Source organism: Lepidochelys kempii, chromosome 7 (assembly GCF_965140285.1).
Source record: "Lepidochelys kempii isolate rLepKem1 chromosome 7, rLepKem1.hap1, whole genome shotgun sequence".
NCBI classification, from domain to species: domain Eukaryota; kingdom Metazoa; phylum Chordata; order Testudines; family Cheloniidae; genus Lepidochelys; species Lepidochelys kempii.
This window is the reverse complement of record NC_136386.1, coordinates 57,739,411-57,759,522: the sequence shown is the minus strand read 5'-3', so window position 1 is coordinate 57,759,522 and position 20,112 is coordinate 57,739,411. Positions and strand designations below refer to the sequence as shown.

Here is a 20,112-nt window from a genome sequence, read left to right as displayed (position 1 = left end):
AGGGATAGGGCGGACATGTCCACACTGGTCATGAGAGTGGCATGGGTGAGCACACCAGCATCATAACAACCTCTACTTTGGTCTGTGCTCACCTACCATGCCCAACAGCTGCGTTTGCCCTGAATTCAGGTATGTGCTATTGGTGTAGAACCCACTGCTCCTCCACCCCCAAGTGTGGCTCATGGCATTAAAAGCCATCAGACAGCCCCTCATTTTCCATCTCTGCCAGTTACCTACCTGCAGTGAGGACCGTGCTTTGTTCCTCTTGAAATTGCGAACTCTGGAACATAGTGCTGCTGGGGATGGCATTACGCTGCAGATGCTGATTGGATCCTATTCTGACATCACTCCCACCAGCCTACAGTGACATCACAGTGCCTCAAGGCAAGAGGCTACCCAGCAGTTTGCAAGGGTCTAGCCATAGCAGGACAACTCTGCCACTGGCTTCCTCAGTGTCATTGTAAGAAGCATGAACCATCGACAGATGGGCTCTGCGTTCTTTTAGAAGCACCTTGTTGTATTTCAAATGGGGATGGGTGACCTAGTTGGGATAAACAGACCAGGCTAAAACGTCACCGGTCCTTCAGGCACAACCAGAACCAAAACGTTCAATAAAGTTTGGGCCATGGCTGTTTCTGTGCTCCCAGGATCCAGCCAGAGCCAGAAGCAGTAGCACAGACGCATCATGAGAGGCCCGAAGAGGTTCAGATGACCATACTACGACAGATTTTAAGCCTCTTTGTGCTGCCAGCTTCACAGGCTCCCGTAGGATTGCCCTGTTTGGCTGGTGTGGCAGAATAGGGGTGAGTTCTCAAGATGTGGCAATTCTTTGCTGCTAGAATGACCCCAACAGCCATAAGCAGCTAGGCACAACATAGCAACCCTGAGGCTGCTCTAAGTTGCATTGGGGACTGAACAGAGCCTGAGCTGCTGCAGGTTCCAAGAAGTCAGAAAAGTGGCATACAGCTACCTTTGCCTATTCCTCCCTGCCACAGGGTGACCAGCCCCCTGAAGGGAAAATGGGGCAAGCCCCACTGTGCCATAATTAGCTGCCTCCCAGCCTGAGGGGGAGGGACTATGGGGGTCAGGTCATAATCTGATGAACATCTGGGCCTCATAAAAAGGGTTGCAAGCACTCAGTTAAAGGAGAAAAACTAACAGGGAGCAGGCTGGGCTCCTGCGGGAGGCCCAAAGGTAGGGTCTGTAGGGAGTCCCCTGGGAGGGCAGGCAGTGAAAACCTGGGAAGATAAAGAGCATCCAGTGAGAAAGTCTGGGGGCAGTGCTCCGCTAAAGAAGCAAAGAAGAACAAGCGAGGCCCACAAGTAGGGTGAAGAGCAGGGAAATTCAGCGAGTGATGGACTGCAAGAGGGACACCAGGGAAAGCAGCCAGGGAGTTGGTGCTCTGTAGCAGGGCAGGGAAGGACCTAAAGGTAGCCCAGAAGGGTCTGAGAGCTGAGCCCAGATGGCAGGCTGAAGAGGAGGCCAACAGGAGCAGAAGAACCGTTTGTTTAGATGATCTTTTGACTGGACTCCTGTTACCCTGGACAGGGGACTGAACTTGAGAGATGACCTGGGCCACGAAAGCTGCACACTGCTGGACAACCACAACAGCAGCCAATAGCATTTGCCTCTTGGATGGAGGGGGCGCCCTGGTGAGTCCCCCCCCCCCCCCCCCGGCACACCCACTGGTTCCAGCACCCTGACTTTTGGGGATTTTCTTCCCCTGAATTTACTTAGCTTCTCCCCTCACTGATTTTCTATGAAGGCCTTGATGAAGCCAGCAGCCTGTGATCTGTCTCAGTGCCGCTGTGTGCAAACCTTTTAAATAGCTGCTACTGCCACTTTTCCAGCAGTATTAGCAGTGGGACACTAAGCTGCAGAGACGATGCAGGGACCATCCTTCTGAGGTGTCTCATACAGCGTCAAGCACACTGTTGGCAGTTAGCTATAATTAATCAGTCAGAATACTCTGCACATGAATGGCACTTTCCATATGTAACATTTCCCCTTAATTAATACAAGGATCTCAAAGCAGTTGTTAGTCACTAATGAAGTAAGTAGTATTATCCCCATTTTACAGATGGACAAACTGAGGCACACACAGAGCAAGTGATTTAGCCAATATTATTATTTTATTTGTTATTTTGAGGTCCCCACATTGTGCCAGGCATTGCTCAGACACAAATAAAGATGATATCCTTGCCCTGATGAGCTTACAATTTATATTCATTGTGCCACAACAAGCGGGGACATAAAGAGACAAAGTGGGGCAAATGGACAGGATGGACAAAGATGACAATAATAAGAGCTCATGGTTACTTAGTAAGGCATGTACGCACGTCCTCCCCATTCTCACAGTAGTAAAGCTGGTAATAATTTCCCAAAGCATCACTACTATACACAGCAAACATAATAGGGCCCAATGCTCCATTACCCTGAACCTCGTTAGTCATTTACACCTGTGCAGAGTCAGCTAAAACACTGCTGTAATGACACCCCAAGTCAGAGGGTGGTTTTAGGGACTGAATCCAGGACCTCTGCAGCAAAAAGCATTCACTGCTACTGGTTGAGCTAAAGGACCAAGGAAACTAGGAGCCTAAATGCCTTTAAGGATCTGGGTCCAAGTCCATTAGCTCAGAGCAGACTCATAGACCTCTATGCTTCATCTAGCCACCAGAGTGGGACAAAACCGCAGTGTGTTAGCATGGCTTATGCTACCCCCTCTGATCTGTTAGCCTTTTGCACTCACAGCTGTAAATGACTGCACAAAGTGCAGGGCAAAGAAGAATCAGACCCAACAGCTAACTCCACCCATCAAGAATGCAGCTTGAACTTGATGATGCTGTACAATGCAAATAGTTGCGCTGATGTATCACAGTTACAGCCATATAATAAATTCTCTGTCAAATAGGCTTCATTTAGCATTATGTTCTTGGAGCTTTTCATGCTAATCAGTGACAAACATAAGCCTTATGTGCATGCACTCTGCTTAGAAGCAAAACTTCCATGACTAATTGTGTTGTTCCCTTTAACAGACTGGTGAGTACAGGATCACCTATTTACAAAGGGCTACAGATCAGATATCTTCTGTGCTGATGTGTGATCAGAGCTCGACATGCAGCTGTTAATTAAATATTAGAATTCTAACAAGTGCAGGAAACAAGCAGAATTACTCAAGGCTAATTGGGAGAAACTCATCTCTGGGAAGAAGCCCAGTGTGAGACCTGTGCTCTACTCAAAGCCCTTGAATAAAACACAGTTTATACAAAGTTCCTGTAAGTCAAGGAGGTCAGTCGGAATGAATATATTTTGTGCTTCTCAGCACTGATTGGTAGGACCATTCTGGTTTCAGTTACTGTACCAATATTGATCTAGGGATGTGGCCTACAGCCCACTTGGTCTGTAAGGGTACAAAGTCTTCTAGTGGAGTCTAACTCTAGCCCAGAAGTGGCATCTTCTACACACTAATCAAGAGAAACAAATTCTCCTCATCGTCATGGCAACTAATATCTAAAGAAGACCGCAGAAAGCTCATTGGGAAGGAGCAGAAATGCGTGTCAGATCAATAGGTAAAGATACAAAATGAAATCATGCATAGATCAGCTGACTGCAGGATGCAGATTTCTGAAGGGAATCAAAAGGATAGCTGCCACTAGACAGTTCTGGCATGGTCAAGAACTTGGGGTCTAAGTCCGTAAGCTGATGAGCATCTTCAACTTCCACTTACATCAATGAGTGAGATTCTCAGATGATGTAACTTGCCTCCATTTAACTCAGTAGGGCTGCTCCCATTTACATCACCTGAGGATCTAGCCCACTGGATATTAATGGAACTTGCTACTTTGTAGCATGAGATGGTTTAGCTCCTGTCTTCACAAAATCTGACATGGTGAAGAGCTCTGTGTGGCTACAGAACTTGTCTCTGTCACCAACAGAAGTTGGTCCGACACATGATATGACCTCACCCACCTTGTCTCTCTAATACCCCGGACTGACATGGCTAAAGCTACACTGCAGTCACAAAATCTGCCCCATATGCTGGGGTCTGAGGGAGAATATGCACGGGTCAAATTCTGCTCTGACCTACCACTTTGTCTAGCGAGGTAACTACATAGCTATTGTATTTCTAGTATCTATGCATTGAATACCTTCTACCATGTGCAAGCCCACTGACTTGGATGAGATTGCACAGAATGTCAAGTCATGACAAAACATGACCCCATTTAGGTCTTTAAAACTGTCCTAGTATACTTTATATGAAAGTGTTGGTGTCCTTTCTGATTTGCCTTCACTTTCAACAGTGCCTAATATTGACTTCCATCTTGGTTTCCCAGCAGTAGCTGCAGAGCAATGTCTTGATAAAGAGAGGAACTCAGACTCCAGAAGTATGATGTACTGTTTTTTTCTAAAGAAAAATGAGTATTATGTTTCTTATGGTTTGCAGGTAAGTTGCCCAGACAAAGGGTAAAAAATATCACTGAAGTGAGAAAGCACAAAGCTCGCTTCCATGTCACAATTGACAACACACTTGATTTACATGTGGCTTGGATTTAATGTGTGTGACTCAATCCCCTTCATGTATTTTCATTGGTCTTCCATAGACTTTTCACAGTTTTGGCATCACTCCTTCCAAGGTCCTTTCTCTTCTGGGGTAAACCTGAAGCCTTGGCGCCTGTTTTCAAAATGTGCTTCACTCCACTGGAAGTGTCACTGTTCATTACAGCTGGCATTTCTACATCAGAAGCCTTTCTCCCCAGCCATTTGGTCCTTCCACATGAAAGAGCCTGTGAGCAGAGTGAGATGCTAAGCAAAGAACGGATGTGACATTGGCTTAGTGTCACCTCAATCCCCCATCTGAGATCTGTCAAAGACACCAATGATCCAAACATCTTAAAGTACCAGCATCTGTGACTGTAACTTTAGTAGCATGGAGACGTAGGATCTACAGCCAGAAGAATGACAGTCAAGTCAATCTGACCAAGTTCCCATGTAAATCTGGGATTGTTTGGTTTTGCATCATCTGAAAAGGGAAGTGATCTGCATAGTCTCCATGAAGGGTAACAGAGGCAACAAATAGCGTAACACCTCCAACTGCTGTCTATCATCCATAGATGGTGCTAGTTCTCGATGCACCTTGTTACTGAGCAATGGTTCTGGTTTGTGCTAGTTCAGTGTACCATGTGGTGTAGTTTTCTGGAATACTGTCATCAAGAAGCTGGCCAAAAGAGGGTACACGAGAAGCCCTAGCGTGAACAGAGATTTGTGAGCTGTAGCTCACGAAAGCTTATGCTCAAATAAATTTGGTAGTCTCTAAGGTGCCACAAGTCCTCCTTTTCCTTTTTTAGAGATTTCCTTGAAGCTCAAGTGGTAGAAGCCTGTGGGGTTTTTGAAGTGACAGGTTCATGGCTGAATCACCATGCTGCATGGGCAGGTTTAACTGCCACCAATGTCTGTATGTAAGTAGTTACAGATATGTTACAGATCTGCTGGATGTGAACTACTGTGAACCTCATCAGCTGAGAAGATGAGTGTTTCCTAATAGTGGGTGAGAGGGGGTCAGTAATGTACACATTATATATACCCACATTCCTAGAGGAATGTAGGCAGAGAGGACCTAGGGCTGGAAGGAACCTCCTGGTCACCGAGTCCAGTCCCCTGCTATTGCAGGCAATCCTGTCTTATAATTCTGTTTGTAAACTTAATGGTCAGCCTATCGTATGTATGTTTCCTACTAATACTGACAGAGGAGAATTTCCACTAACTCAAGTGTTTGAGTTGGAATTCCCAGGTTCTACCCTCAGTGATAAGGGTCTGCAGCTTAGCTGATGACCCTGCTGTCTGTGTGCAACCATAGATGTCTATTAAGTAGTTAGAAACAAAGCAACTTCTTGTGCACATGTCCTGTTTGCATGAAGTCTGTTTTCAGAGCTGCGCCACCTCACCAATACATGCAATTCGGTATCTCCTTTGATCTTCCTCACTTATCTATACTGATTATCTTTCCTTGAGGTCAATGACTGTTCTTCCAAAAATTGGACAGCAGCTGGCTATGGTGCACATGTTGGAGTCAGACTATGGTGCCATCAATTGCTTTTATCATCCATGTGTAATAACCTCCCTGAAGTCTCTTCAGTGGAGACTTCAGAAGATGTTCCCTGGTGACTAGATGGAATTATGTCTACAGCTCAACCTCACAGAGCCTTTGGAGACTTCAGTCTGCATGGATGATAAAGGTAAATGTTCATATTCTTCCATTGATGAATTATGCTGGCAGCTCAGTATCAGCGACTTCACTTCTTTTTTGAAGTTATTGTTTAGGAACCCATAGATAACAGGGTTGACACAGGTGGAAGCCATTGCTACTAGATGGCACAATGAGAAAATAAGGTTGTGGTGGCAAGGGGAAATGGCTTTGTAATCCCAGTCCTCAATGCTATTGAAAACGTGCAATGGTAACCAGCAAACAGCAAAGGCAACCACCATGGATACTAACAAAATGTTTATCCTCCTCAGCTGAACCACCCGGCCACTGTATGCACTCTTCTCAAACATGTCCTTTCTCTTCTGCAAGCGTAAATAGATACGCAGGTAGCAAATCAGGATAAAGGAGAGAGGGATGCAGTACTGGAACAGCAGCAAGGCAGTGGTGTAGATGAGTCGGTGTTGGTCAGAAGGCCATGAGTCCATACATATGGCCTTGTCGACAGAAGAATCCGTAATATAGGAGAACTGCTTGTACAAGTCATATGTCAAGACGGAGGTCGTCAGAAAGGGCAGAGACATAAGGCAAGCTAATGTCCAAATGACTACAATCCCTAGATAGGCTTGGGGGATGCTTGGCCTCCAGCCAGTTGGGTTTATGATGAGCTGGTGTCTTTCCAGACCAATGAGGACAAGGGAGAGAATTGACACACTCACAGAAATGCACTGGATGAAGGAAGTCATTTTGCACATGACCTCACCAAATATCCAGTAGTCCATCAGGGTGTAGATGATGGTGAAAGGCAGGCAGACGATGCTCATGAACAAGTCAGAGACTATCAAGTTGGTAATGAATATGCTGGTGACGTTGGCCTTCTCCTTCTGCCTGACTATGACACTAATCAGGCAAATGTTTCCGAGGATGCCTAGGATGGTTTCTAAGCTATATGAGGCGACTAAAAAGACAGTAAGGTCAGTTGTGTTTCTGCAGTGACCTGGGATATGTGTGAGGAAGCCTTGCTCTAAACTCCAATTCTTATTGAATGGAAAGGGAGGGACCATGTTAAGATCTTCAGTCTTGCTCATGCTGGAATCAAAAAGAGAGCCCAGAAATATGCAGGGAAACAAGTAGGATCTGGGTCTTCAGGGCCCTACCGTAAGTTCTTCTGTTCCGTTATGTAGAGACTCTGGAAATGCCTGCAAAGAAAAGAGAGAGATTAGTTCATCTCTTCTAGCAAAATTAAAGAAACAGAATTTTCTGGGGGTGATGAGCATTTTCTTCCCCCATGAACACTTTTCCATCTTCCTTTGGTTCACTGCATTAGACCATAAACTGGAGTAGTTTGCTGGACAGTGAAATGGGACCAAAGGCACTACTCGAGTAAGCAGGTTTAATTCCACTGGAGTCAGCAGTGTTGTGACTGAATGGGCCAGTAGGGAGGTTAAACCAAAATAATTTCCTGAAAGTCAGTAGCACTGCAGAGTTTCACTTCAAGTAAGCCAGGGTCAAATGATGGTTTGGGGTGAAAACCACATGAAACTCATTGGAGTTGCAAAGTTCTGATGCCAAACCAGGCTGAATTAGTTGGCTTTGGCAAACTCTATCAAGCGGAGTCAAAAAAACATGTGGCATGAATTGTCCGTGAATGGAACACACTATTGCATTCTTAACACCCCCTATCTCCAGTTTGAACTGGACAGCAGCACCTTACAAATATTCACACCCAAATCCTCACCTGGTGTAAACTGGCCTTGCTCCACCAAAGTCAAAAGGACTATGTGATTTATTCCAACTGTGGAAATGGCCCTTCATTTGTGCAGGGTCTAGTATCAAATCATCAATTTTGTGAGAGTTTCACAAAGACTGAAATTGCCATGTCACAAAATCCGAATGAAATTATGAATATTTTTTTCACACAGTCTGGTAAAAGGTTGTTAGTCAGTTTTGGATGCTGCAAAGGAAAATTGACCATGAGCGAAGTCAGAAGGAAAGAGACGGGGGATTAATGAACTAATGGGATGCTGAAGGGATTTTTTTATTATTAATCCAACCAATACTTTATTTTCAAATAAATTTAGACAATAAAGACCTGATTTTCAGAGGTGCTGAGTATGCACTGTTCCTATTGACTCCAGCAGTTTGGCTGCTTGGCACTTCTGAAATTCAGACCCTAAATCCTTTATTCAAAGGTGGAATTAATTTTTGGCACAGCTGGAGTTCCCATCAGATTAGTTCATTTGAAGGAATAATATACATTAGATTTTTCTTGTCATTCCCATTGTTATTTAGAGAAGTAATAGAAAGAAGCCAATAAAGGTATATTTTTCAGTGAGTTGCGTAGCTAATTGGACTCTTGTCAGTAGTAACAAGAGCTGCATAGCTGATTTCATTCTCTCCTTTGCAAATTTCTGTGAGAAAATTTCAATTTTGCCAGAATTTTTCAATGTTCCATTAGGAAACACCAGAAATGAAATATTTTGTTTCAGGATGGGCCAGCTCAAATTGAAGCTTTCCTTTGTCCAACCAAATACAAACATTTCATTTTGGGTCAATTCTACATTAACCTTTTTCTGCTTGAGCTGTTGCAGTGCCTCCTGGGAGTTTAAATTCAGGTACATTATGCCCCCACACTCCTCTATGGGCTAGGCTCCATGGCTGCACTACATATCCCATGACGCACAGCAGTGTCCCCTCCCCCCCAATGGTGGATGCTCCTATCAGGGTGCATCATGGGAAATATATTCCAGCTGGGGAGCCCTGCCTGTAGAAGAAAAATGGGGGTATATGCAACTCAAACTACAACTCCCATGATGCAATGCACCTACTCAGGCAGACACAGTTCAATGTTGAACTGACCTTCCATTATGTGAAAAAAAATGATATTTTGACTTTTTATCCTGATTTGGAATGACAACGATTGTCGAGATCTTGGAATTTCCCACCCAGCTCTAGGTTTATATTAGTTCCCATTGTGAAACCACCGCATATTTTGGCACAATGGGAAGTCCCTAGTCAAGGGTGGCCCAGCATTGTAATAACTGGATAGACAGGGCACAGTGGTCCTTGACTACTATTGCAACCTATTGTCAAAGGGGAGCTGGGCACACAACGCCCATTAAGAGTCAATGGAAATCCCAGACATGGGCTCCAGCGGTGTCCGTAGCCCAACTCTGCTGATACTCCACCCACAGCCCTCCCCCCAGAGCAAGTCCCTTTTACTCCGGCTTTGCACAGGACTGTGCATTCCATTGTTGCAGGCATTTACCCCTATCCTCCACAGAGCCAGTGCCATGGTCCTGTGCTGGAGTCCAAATCCTCTGATGCATCCAAGCAGGGAAGGAGCAGACATCACCCCTGCAGGGAGCTCACCTGAATAAGCAGGCTGCTACGTGGAGTATTGAGGCTCGCAACATGCAAGGTAAATATATACTCACCGAAAGCCATTATTTCCTGATTGCATAAATCTTTACTCTGCAATAACTGCTACCCAAACAGGCTTGTGAGTTTGAGATAAACTTTTTACGGCTGCAGAAAAGCAATCGTTGGAATATTACCATGTAAATAAAATGGTATGGCAAGCTTATCTCGTTGTCTGAGTAGCATTTATTGCTGAGGAACAGCATGTGCACAGGTGCCCAGTGCGGTGTGGAGGAGGGCTATTTTTTTTTTCATCTTTATTCATTGTATCAGTTGGGTCAGAAGTTGCTGCCCTCAAGAACCCAAAAGAAAAGTTTCAATCAAAAATAAAGTAAAAGGAGCTTCAATCTCTTTTCTCCGCTTGATCGGAGAAAATTAAAGCAGCAAGAAAGTGGAATGTTCTATAAGACAAACATGTAGGAGTGTCTAATTGCGATATTCAATCACACGTGTAAGAGTTGGTGTTCTTGACTCTGATTTGGCTTAAAAGCGATGTTAACCTTTGATCTAGATTCCCCCCCACCCACCCTCCTTTTCCTTCTCTCTTTCTTTCTACCTTTCTTTTCCTTGACAGATTAGGTGTTTGGATAATTCAGTTTTTGAGTGAGTAGAGAATGTGGAAAATGTCCATATTATTTCTAGGAAGAATACATATGTCTTAGTTTTCCCCCATTCGCTTTTGTATTGTTACCACCTGGGTGTAAAGGGGTTAATTTCCTTTCTGGGATGGTGGAGAAAGGAAGGTAGTGATTGGGTGCGAGTCACGACCTGAAGAAGAGCTCTGTGTAGCTCAAAAGCTTTTCTTTCACCAACAGAAGCTGGTCCAATTAAAGATATGACCTCACCCACATTGTCTCTAATATCCTGGGAGTAGCAGGATATTACAACAACTACAACAACACTGCAAACAGCCTGTGAATGCAGCTCCCTTGTACATACAATGGAGGCCAACCATCAGACCACTGATTTTTCACAACTATTGGCCATGGGGGGGCAGGATATGTGAAAACAGCATGGCTAGGACTTGAGACCATAGAACGGAAGATCCTGCCATACCAGGGCAGGGATGAAATCGTGGATGTCTGAGCAAGACAGGCAGGTCGTGCTGCCAGCATGCACAGGGGTCTGTAGGCCTTGCATTATTGTTCTAATCTAATGACCCTCAATACTGTATTCCAGGTGACTAATAGATGACATCTGTTTTTTGAGAAGACTGTCCTGTGTTCCTGCAGCCATCTGCTGGTTGCATAGCTCCCAAAAGGGTAAGTCTCCAGTGGGGGTCCAGGTTCATCTGGACCTGCTGAAAGAGGCATGGTGAGAAATAGGGTTGTTGGAGCTAAGGCCCCAGTCTTAGGATAGCTGGGACACAGGCCTTCCCCTTGTAAAAAGTGGAGACCCAGGACTATCACTAAGAGTATGTTTGCAAAGCAATTGGGAAGTATGATAGCAGCACATGTAGAGGTAGCCTAGTTAGCTTTGTGATTGGAGCATGTGTAAACACCTCTGGGTTACTTCCTCAGATACATACCCAGGGCTAGCCCATGCTGCTGACTGAGCTGCTGCAGCTTTGCTGCTGTTTTCAGAGTAGCAGCCATGTTAGTCTGTATTCACAAAAAGAACAGGAGTACTTGTGGCACCTTAGCCCTGGTCTACACTAGGACTTTAGGTCGAATTTAGCAGCATTAAATCGATGTAAACCTGCACCCGTCCACACGATGAAGCCCTTTATTTCGACTTAAAGGGCTCTTAAAATCGATTTCCTTACTTCACCCCTGGCAAGTGGATTAGCGCTTAAATCGGCCTTGCCGGCTCGAATTTGGGGTACTGTGGACACAATTCGACGGTATTGGCCTCTGGGAGCTATCCCAGAGTGCTCCATTGTGACCGCTCTGGACAGCACTCTCAACTCAGATGCACTGGCCAGGTAGACAGGAAAAGAACCGCGAACTTTTGAATCTCATTTCCTGTTTGGCCAGCGTGGCAAGCTGCAGGTGACAATGCAGAGCTCATCAGCAGAGGTGACCATGATGGAGTTCCAGAATCGCAAAAGAGCTCCAGCATGGACCGAACGGGAGGTACGGGATCTGATCGCTGTATGGGGAGAGGAATCTGTGCTATCAGAACTCCGTTCCAGTTTTCGAAATGCCAAAACTTTTGTCAAAATCTCCCAGGGCATGAATGACAGAGGCCATAACAGGGACCCGAACCAGTGCTGTGTGAAACTGAAGGAACTGAGGCAAGCCTACCAGAAAACCAGAGAGGCGAACGGCTGCTCCAGGTCAGACCCCCAAACATGCCGCTTCTATGATGAGCTGCATGCCATTTTAGGGGGTTCAGCCACCACTACCCCAGCCGTGTTGTTTGACTCCTTCAATGGAGATGGAGGCAATATGGAAGCAGGTTTTGGGGACGAAGAAGATGATGATGATGATGAGGTTGTAGATAGCTCACAGCAAGCAAGCAGAGAAACCGGTTTTCCTGACAGCCAGGAACTGTTTCTCACCCTGGACCTGGAGCCAGTACCCCCCGAACCCACCCAAGGCTGCCTCCTGGACCCAGCAGGCGGAGAAGGGACCTCCGGTGAGTGTACCTTTTAAAATACTATACATGGTTTAAAAGCAAGCATGTGAAAGGATTAATTTGCCCTGGCATTCGCAGCTCTCCTGGATGTACTCCCAAAGCCTTTGCAAAAGGTTTCTGGGGAGGGCAGCCTTATTGAGTCCTTCATGGTAGGACACTTTACCACTCCAGGCCAGTAACACATACTCGGGAATCATTGTACAACAAAGCATTGCAGTGTATGTTTGCTGGCGTTCAAACAACATCCGTTCTTTATCTCTCTGTGTTATTCTCAGGAGAGTGAGATATAATTCATAGTCACCTGGTTGAAATAGAGTGCTTTTCTTCAGGGGACACTCAGAGGAGCCCATTCCTGCTGGGCTGTTTGCCTGTGGCTGAACAGAAATGTTCCCCGCTGTTAGCCACAGGGAGGGGGGAGGGTTGAGGGGGTAGCCACGCGGTGGGGGGAGGCAAAATGCGACCTTGTAATGAAAGCACATGTGCTATGTATGTAATGTTAACAGCAAGGTTTACCCTGAAAGAGTGTAGCCACTGTTTTATAAAATGTGTCTTTTTAAATACCGCTGTCCCTTTTTTTTTCTCCACCAGCTGCATGTGTTTCAATGATCACAGGATCTTCTCCTTCCCAGAGGCTAGTGAAGCTTAGAAAGAAAAAAAAACGCACTCGAGATGAAATGTTCTTCGAGCTCATGCTGTCCTCCCACACTGACAGAGCACAGACGAATGCGTGGAGGCAAATAATGTCAGAGTGCAGGAAAGCACAAAATGACCGGGAGGAGAGTGGCGGGCTGAAGACAGGGCTGAAGCTCAAATGTGGCGGCAGCGTGATGAGAGGAGGCAGGATTCAATGCTGAGGCTGCTGGAGGACCAAACCAGTATGCTCCAGTGTATGGTTGAGCTGCAGCAAAGGCAGCTGGAGCACAGACTGCCACTACAGCCCCTGTGTAACCAACCGCCCTCCTCCCCAAGTCCATAGCCTCCACACCCAGACGCCCAAGAACACGGTGGGGGGGGGGCACCAGCCAACCAGCCACTCCACCACAGAGGATTGCCCAAAAAAAAGGAAGGCTGGCATTCAATAAATTTTAAAGTTGTAACCTTTTAAAGTGCTGTGTGGCATTTTCCTTCCCTCCTCCACCACCCCTCCTGGGCTACCTTGGTAGTCATCCCCCTATTTGTGTGATGAATGAATAAAGAATGCATGAATGTGAAGCAACAATGACTTTATTGCCTCTGCAAGCGGTGATCGAAGGGAGGAGGGGAAGGTGGTTAGCTTACAGGGAAGTAGAGTGAACCAAGGGGCGGGGGGTTTCATCAAAGAGAAGCAAACAGAACTTTCACACCGTAGCCTGGCCAGTCATGAAACTGGTTTTCAAAGCTTCTCTGATGCGTACCACGCCCTCCTATGCTCTTCTAACCACCCTGGTGTCTGGCTGCGCGTAACCAGCAGCCAGGCGATTTGCCTCAACCTCCCACCCCGCCATAAACGTCTCCCCTTTACTCTCACAGATATTGTGGAGCACACAGCAAGCAGTAATAACAGTGGGAATATTGGTTTCGCTGAGGTCTGAGCGAGTCAGTAAACTGCGCCAGCGCGCCTTTAAACGTCCAAATGCACATTCTACCACCATTCTGCACTTGCTCAGCCTGTAGTTGAACAGCTCCTGACTACTGTCCAGGCTGCCTGTGTACGGCTTCATGAGCCATGGCATTAAGGGGTAGGCTGGGTCCCCAAGGATACATAGAGGCATTTCAACATCCCCAACAGTTATTTTCTGGTCTGGGAATAAAGTCCCTTCCTGCAGCTTTTGAAACAGACCAGAGTTCCTGAAGATGCGAGCGTCATGTACCTTTCCCGGCCATCCCATGCTGATGTTGGTGAAACGTCCCTTGTGATCCACCAGAGCTTGCAGCACTATTGAAAAGTACCCCTTGCAGTTTATGTAGTCGGCGGCTTGGTGCTCCGGTGCCAAGATAGGGCTATGGGTTCCGTCTATGGCCCCACCACAGTTAGGGAATCCCATTGCAGCAAAGCCATCCACTATGACCTGCACATTTCCCAGGGTCACTACCCTTGATATCAGCAGATCTTTGATTGTGTGGGCTACTTGCATCACAGCAGCCCCAACAGTAGATTTGCCCACTCCAAATTGATTTCCAACTGACAGGTAGCTGTCTGGCGTTGCAAGCTTCCACAGGGCTATCGCCACTCGCTTCTCAACTGTGAGGGCTGCTCTCATCTTGGTATTCATGCGCCTCAGGGCAGGGGAAAGCAAGTCACAAAGTTCCATGAAAGTGCCCTTACGCATGTGAAAGTTTCGCAGCCACTGGGAATCGTCCCAGACCTGCAACACTGTGTGGTCCCACCAGCCTGTGCTTGTTTCCCAAGCCCAGAATTGGCATTCCACAGCATGAACCTGCCCCATTAGCACCATGATGCATGCATTGGCAGGGCCCATGCTTTCAGAGAAATCTGTGTCCATGTCCTGATCACTCACGTGACTGCGCTGACGTCGCCTCCTCGCCCGGTATCGCTTTGCCAGGTTCTGGTGCTGCATATACTGCTGGATAATGCGTGCGGTGTTTAATGTGCTCCTAATTGCCAAAGTGAGCTGAGTGGCCTCCATGCTTGGCTTGGTATGGTGTCCGCACAGAAAAAAGGCGCGGAACGATTGTCTGCCATTGCTCTGACAGAGGGAGGGGCGACTGACGACACGGCTTACAGGGTTGGCTTCAGGGAGCTAAAATCAACAAAGCGGGTGGCTTTACATCAAGGAGTATTTCAGGCAGGACTTCACGGAGGGTTCCAATAAGAAATGGTGCACCTAAGTTATTGTTCTTATTGGAACAAGGAGGTTAGCCTGGCCTCTAATTGATACATGGCTAGATTTACCTTGCTGCACCTTCTCTGTGAGTGACTGCAGTGTGACCTAGAGGAATGAGTCCCCTAGACGGGGGAGGAGGCAAATGAGTACAAAACAAATCTGGTCTATTTCTTGTTTTGATCCACTCCATCTATCTTTTACATCTTTGGCTGGCAGCAGACGGTGCAGAAGGACTGCATGCCATCCACATCTCATGGCTGCTCAGCAGAAGATGGTGCAGTAGGACTGCTAGCCATCCTCATCTCTTGTCTGCTCGGCAGAAGATGATGCAATAGGACTGCTAGCAATCCGTATAGCCTGCCTGCTCACCATAAGACAGTTCAATAGGACTGACTGCAGGACTAAAGAGCATGACCTGGTCAAGGCACTCCAAATTTAGTCCCTGCGCCCATGTCTGCCCAGGCGCTCCCAGCCGACGTGGCCAGGAGCACCTCGGACATGACGAGGACGGCTACCAGTCATACTGTACCGTCTGCTGCCACAAGGCAATGGGTTGCTGCTACTATGTAGCAATGCCATACCACGTCTGCCAGCACCCAGGAGACATACGGTGACGGTTACCTGAGTGGGCTCCATGCTTGCCGTGGTATGGCGTCTGCACAGGTAACTCAGGAAAAAAGGCGCAAAACAATTGTCTGCCCTTGCTTTCACGGAGGGAGGGAGGGAACGGGGGCCTGACAATATGTACCCAGAACCACCCGCGACAATGTTTTAGCCCCATCAGAGTGCTCCATTGTGACTGCTCTGGACAGCACTCTCAACTCAGATGCACGATTGTTTGCCATTTCTCTGACGCAGGGAGGGGCGACTGAGGACACAGCTTACAGGGTTGGCTTCAGGGAGCTAAAATCAACAAAGGGGGTGGCTTTACATCAAGGAGTATTTCAGGCAGGACTTCACAGAGGGTTCCAATAAGAAATGGTGCACCTAAGTTATTGTTCTTATTGGAACAAGGAGGTTAGCCTGGCCTCTGATTGATACATGGCTAGATTTACCTCGCTGCACCTTCTCTGTGAGTGATTGCAGTGTGACCTAGAGGAATGAGTCCCCTAGACAGGGGAGGGGGGGAAGCAAATGAGTACAACACAAATCTGGTCTATTTCTTGTTTTGATCCACTCCATCTATCTTTTACATCTTTGGCTGGCAGCAGACGGTGCAGAAGGACTGCATGCCATCCACATCTCATGGCTGCTCGGCAGAAGATGGTACAGTACGACTGCTAGCCATCCTCATCTCATGGCTGCTCGGCAGAAGATGGTACAGTACGACTGCTAGCCATCCTCATCTCTTGCCTGCCCGGCAGAAGATGGTACAATACGACTGCTAGCCATCCTCATCTCTTGCCTGCCCGGCAGAAGATGGTACAGTACGACTGCTAGCAATCCGTATCGCCTGCCTGCTCACCATAAGATGGTTCAATAGGACTGACGGCAGGACTAAAGAGAATGACCTGGTCAAGTCACTCCAAATTTAGTCCCTGCGCCCATGTCTGCCCAGGCGCTCCCAGCCGACGTGGCCAGGAGCACTTCGGACACGACGAGGACGGCTACCAGTCGTACTGCACCGTCTGCTGCCAGAAGGCAATGAGTTGCTGCTACTGTGTAGCAATGCCATACCACGTCTGCCAGCACCCAGGAGACATAGGGTGACGGTTACCTGAGCGGGCTCCATGCTTGCCATGGTATGGCGTCTGCACAGGTAACTCAGGAAAAAAGGCGCGAAACGATTGTCTGCCTTTGCTTTCACGGAGGGAGGGAGGGAAGGGGGGCCTGACGTTATGTACCCAGAACCACCCGCGACAATGTTTTAGCCCCATCATGCACTGGGATCTCAACCCAGAATTCCAATGGGCAGCGGAGACTGCGGGAACTGTGGGATAGCTACCCACAGTGCAACGCTCCGGAAGTCGACTCTAGCTTTGGTACTGTGGAAGCACTCCGCCGAGTCAATGCACTTAATGCACTTAGAGCATTTTCTGTGGGGACACACACACTCGAATATATAAAACCGATTTCTAAAAAACCGACTTCTATAAATTCGACCTTATTCCATAGTGTAGACATACCCTTAGAGACTAACACATTTATCTGAGCATAAGCTTTCGTGAGCTACAGCTCACTTCATCGGATGCATTCCGATGCAGTGAGCTGTAGCTCACGAAAGCTTATGCTCAAATAAATTGGTTAGTCTCTAAGGTGCCACTAGTACTCCTTTTCTTTTTTCAGATATGTGTATACATGCTGCATTTGCACCTCCTGATTGCAATGTAGACATACCCTAAGAGGGGGTTGCTCCCAGAGGGTCTATACAAAGGTCAGAGACAGAGCATGCCCTGTAGATCTGTGACAGAGAGCTAGTAAGATGGAGATAAAGAAAGTTATCATGGAGTGTATCAGAAGGCTCTGCAACGTATTTTGTTGTGTTAAAAGTCCAGTGTTTTTAATACTTTGCATTTCTATAGCACCCTCCATTGGAAGGGCGCTTCCAACACATTTACTCTCATGACACGCCTTTGAGGTAAGAGGAATTGTTACCCTCATTCCACAGAGCCGGGAACTCAGGCACATGGAGGTGAGAAATGATTTGTCCACTATCCAGAGGGCATCAGTTTCATTCTACCCAGATTCACATGCCTATCAGCCTGGCGTGTGTAGTAGAGCCAGGAATAAAACCCATATCTCTTGGGTTCACAGTTCGGTGCCTCTCTTCCTCCACTGACCATGATGGGAAAAGTAGTTCAAGGAAAATAAGGAACAATAGAGTGACCTTATATTTATGTCCTACGTCCTCCCACAAAGGATCTCAAGGCTCTATCACCTATTCACAAGCATTGCTTCATGCATCACACATGGAATTATAACTAAGCACTCCCTTACTATCGTAAGTCTTGCCTGCACCATTATTTCTTATTGTTAATAATTGTGTTTATTACAGTAGTGCCTAGGACAGATTCCTGTTGCTCAAAAGTTGCTCAAATCGAGAGTAGCAGACAGTCCATACTGCCAAGAGCTTACAATCTAACGAGCAAGACAGACAAAGGCCAGGGGAAACGGCTGTAACATAGAAGGAAAACAACATCTATTGCCATTTTGCCACTCATGTCACTCTCTTGGGACCTGATTCACAGCCCGTTGAAGCCAATGGGGGTATTTCCATTGACTGCAATAGGCTTTGGATCAGGCTCCAGGAGTGTTTTCATCATGGGTGTCAGGTATCATAGGCTGGGGAAGGCTAAGCCTCCCCAAACAGCCAGGCATGTCCCATCCATACTCCGCCCCCCCCCCCCAGTCCTCCTCCCTGTCCCAGCTCTGCTGCTTGTCTTCCCCTGTGCTGTGGCCCCGCTAGGGCTGGGGCCGCACCGCCCGCCCTCCAGGCACTCAAGGGCTGGGGCTGAGCTGCCCACTCTCTGGGCGCTCTGGGGCTGGGGCCACACTGCCTGCCCACCCGGTGCTCTGGGGCTGGGGGCGGATGCTGTTTGGGAGGCTGGGGACGTGCTGCCTGCCCTCCCAGTGCTCTGGGGCTGGGGAGGGCAGGGCTGGGCTGGGGCATGGGCCAGTGGCCACGGTGGGGGGCAGGGGGTGGCTCTGGGCTCCAGCGGGGGGCATGGAAGGTGTGGGGGCTCAGGCAGAAGGGGCTGGACTGGGAGCTAGCCTCCCTGAGCCAGTGGTTCATGCACCACCGATGGTTTTCACCTTTGCCTCTGGATTGGAGTTGAATCCTAAAAAAACCTGCAACATATACGCAAGGGACTAAAGGGCTGCAGAAGAGTCCTTTTTTTCTGGGAATCTGACTTATGTAAACCCTGCATTCCCCAAGCATCTCTTGATTTTAGGCTGCACGACCCAGCCAGCAAACATGGCTCTATTTCTAACTGAAATACAAATCAAATTAGACAACTAGAGCAAACAGGCATAGAGGTACAGTTGGACTGCTAAAAACGCCACTCACAGAGCAGTGTATTGCAAAGCAGTCTAGACTCTAACATTTTCCATCTAGATTCTCCTGTTTTAAAACTTTTTCTTTCTTAAAAGCCTCTAATAAAACAATAACCCAATATGGCAACAACTCCTACTTCAAATCCAATCATTTCATTCAGGCAGAGAGATCATAATGCTCTTTCAAAATACCACTTGCCCATGGACTTGAGTTCAGAAAACTCTTGGTAAGTGTTTTCTGATAGGAAATCAGACAGAAATACCTAGTACAAAGAGGAAGATCAGAAAAAGTAACAAAATCATGATTACAGCATAAACTGACAGCCTCCCAAGTGGTGATTTAATAGATACATCAATTCTAAGGCCAGCAGGGACCAATATGATCATCTAATCTGACCTCCTGCAAAGTTGAAACAAAGTATTCAGAACATTCTCACCTGGTAACATCCACACTGATTAAGAAGGTAGCTGCTCGTGCTGGGAATCTGTGCAGCAGCAGAATAGAGGAACTCAGGAGCAGCAGAGATTTGCTGTCCTCGCTCTGTTGCGATGGGAGATTTGGAAGGCATCTCTCTCTCTCTTTCTGCAAAGGGAACGTAGCCAATGAGTTTTGTTCTCTGCTGACGGCCCAGCTTTGAAGTGCTAGCTCCCTCTGTTGATTTAGAAATGTATGTGTTCTGCTGATAGTCAAGACAAACAGCAGCTGTGCAAAAGAGATATGGAACTATTTGAAGCGCGCTACAGGCTCCTGCGCGATGGGTGGCAGATATACTAACACACAAGGAATAAAAATTAAGCTATAGGGCCTGATGCTGTGTTCCTTACTGAGGCAGGCCTCCCTTTGGATTCGATGGGGATTTTTCCTAATGTGCATGATCAGGCCCCCGGTATTGGACACTTTCCAATTTCACAATCCACTACCGCCTGGCTGTGTATTCAGACTACAGAGAAGCCCAAGCTTCAAAGCCTTCATGATTCAGTGTGTATAGAGGGGATTGTTTGGGTAAAGTACCCGTAGGTTTGGGGCCCCAAGGAATTGCAAATTATGGGGACTCAGAGCACCTTAGGGACTCAGAGCACAAATCCCACTGG

The 20,112-nt window shown here is 47.2% G+C and overlaps 2 protein-coding genes across 3 annotated transcripts in view; one reads left to right on the top strand and one right to left on the bottom strand.

The window, feature by feature from the left end:
* Positions 1-5,040: 5,040 nt before the first annotated feature.
* LOC140914650 (neuropeptide Y receptor type 4-2) lies at positions 5,041-7,287 on the bottom strand. Its single transcript, XM_073353022.2, has one exon. It carries the CDS (start codon positions 7,285-7,287, stop codon positions 6,163-6,165), a length of 1,125 nt encoding a protein of 374 aa, XP_073209123.2. The 3' UTR covers positions 5,041-6,162.
* Positions 5,883-20,112, top strand: part of LOC140914652 (elongin-B) — a 40,482-nt gene continuing 26,252 nt past the window's right edge. Inside the window, exons 1-3 of one of the 2 annotated variants that reach the window (XM_078853781.1) lie at positions 5,883-6,233; positions 9,483-9,620; positions 10,799-10,881. The gene's annotated coding sequence lies outside the window, so the exon portion shown is untranslated. Of the gene's footprint in view, positions 6,234-9,165; positions 9,621-10,798; positions 10,882-11,595; positions 12,189-20,112 lie in introns of those variants that run through there. The other variant, XR_013636065.1, reaches the window with a different exon arrangement.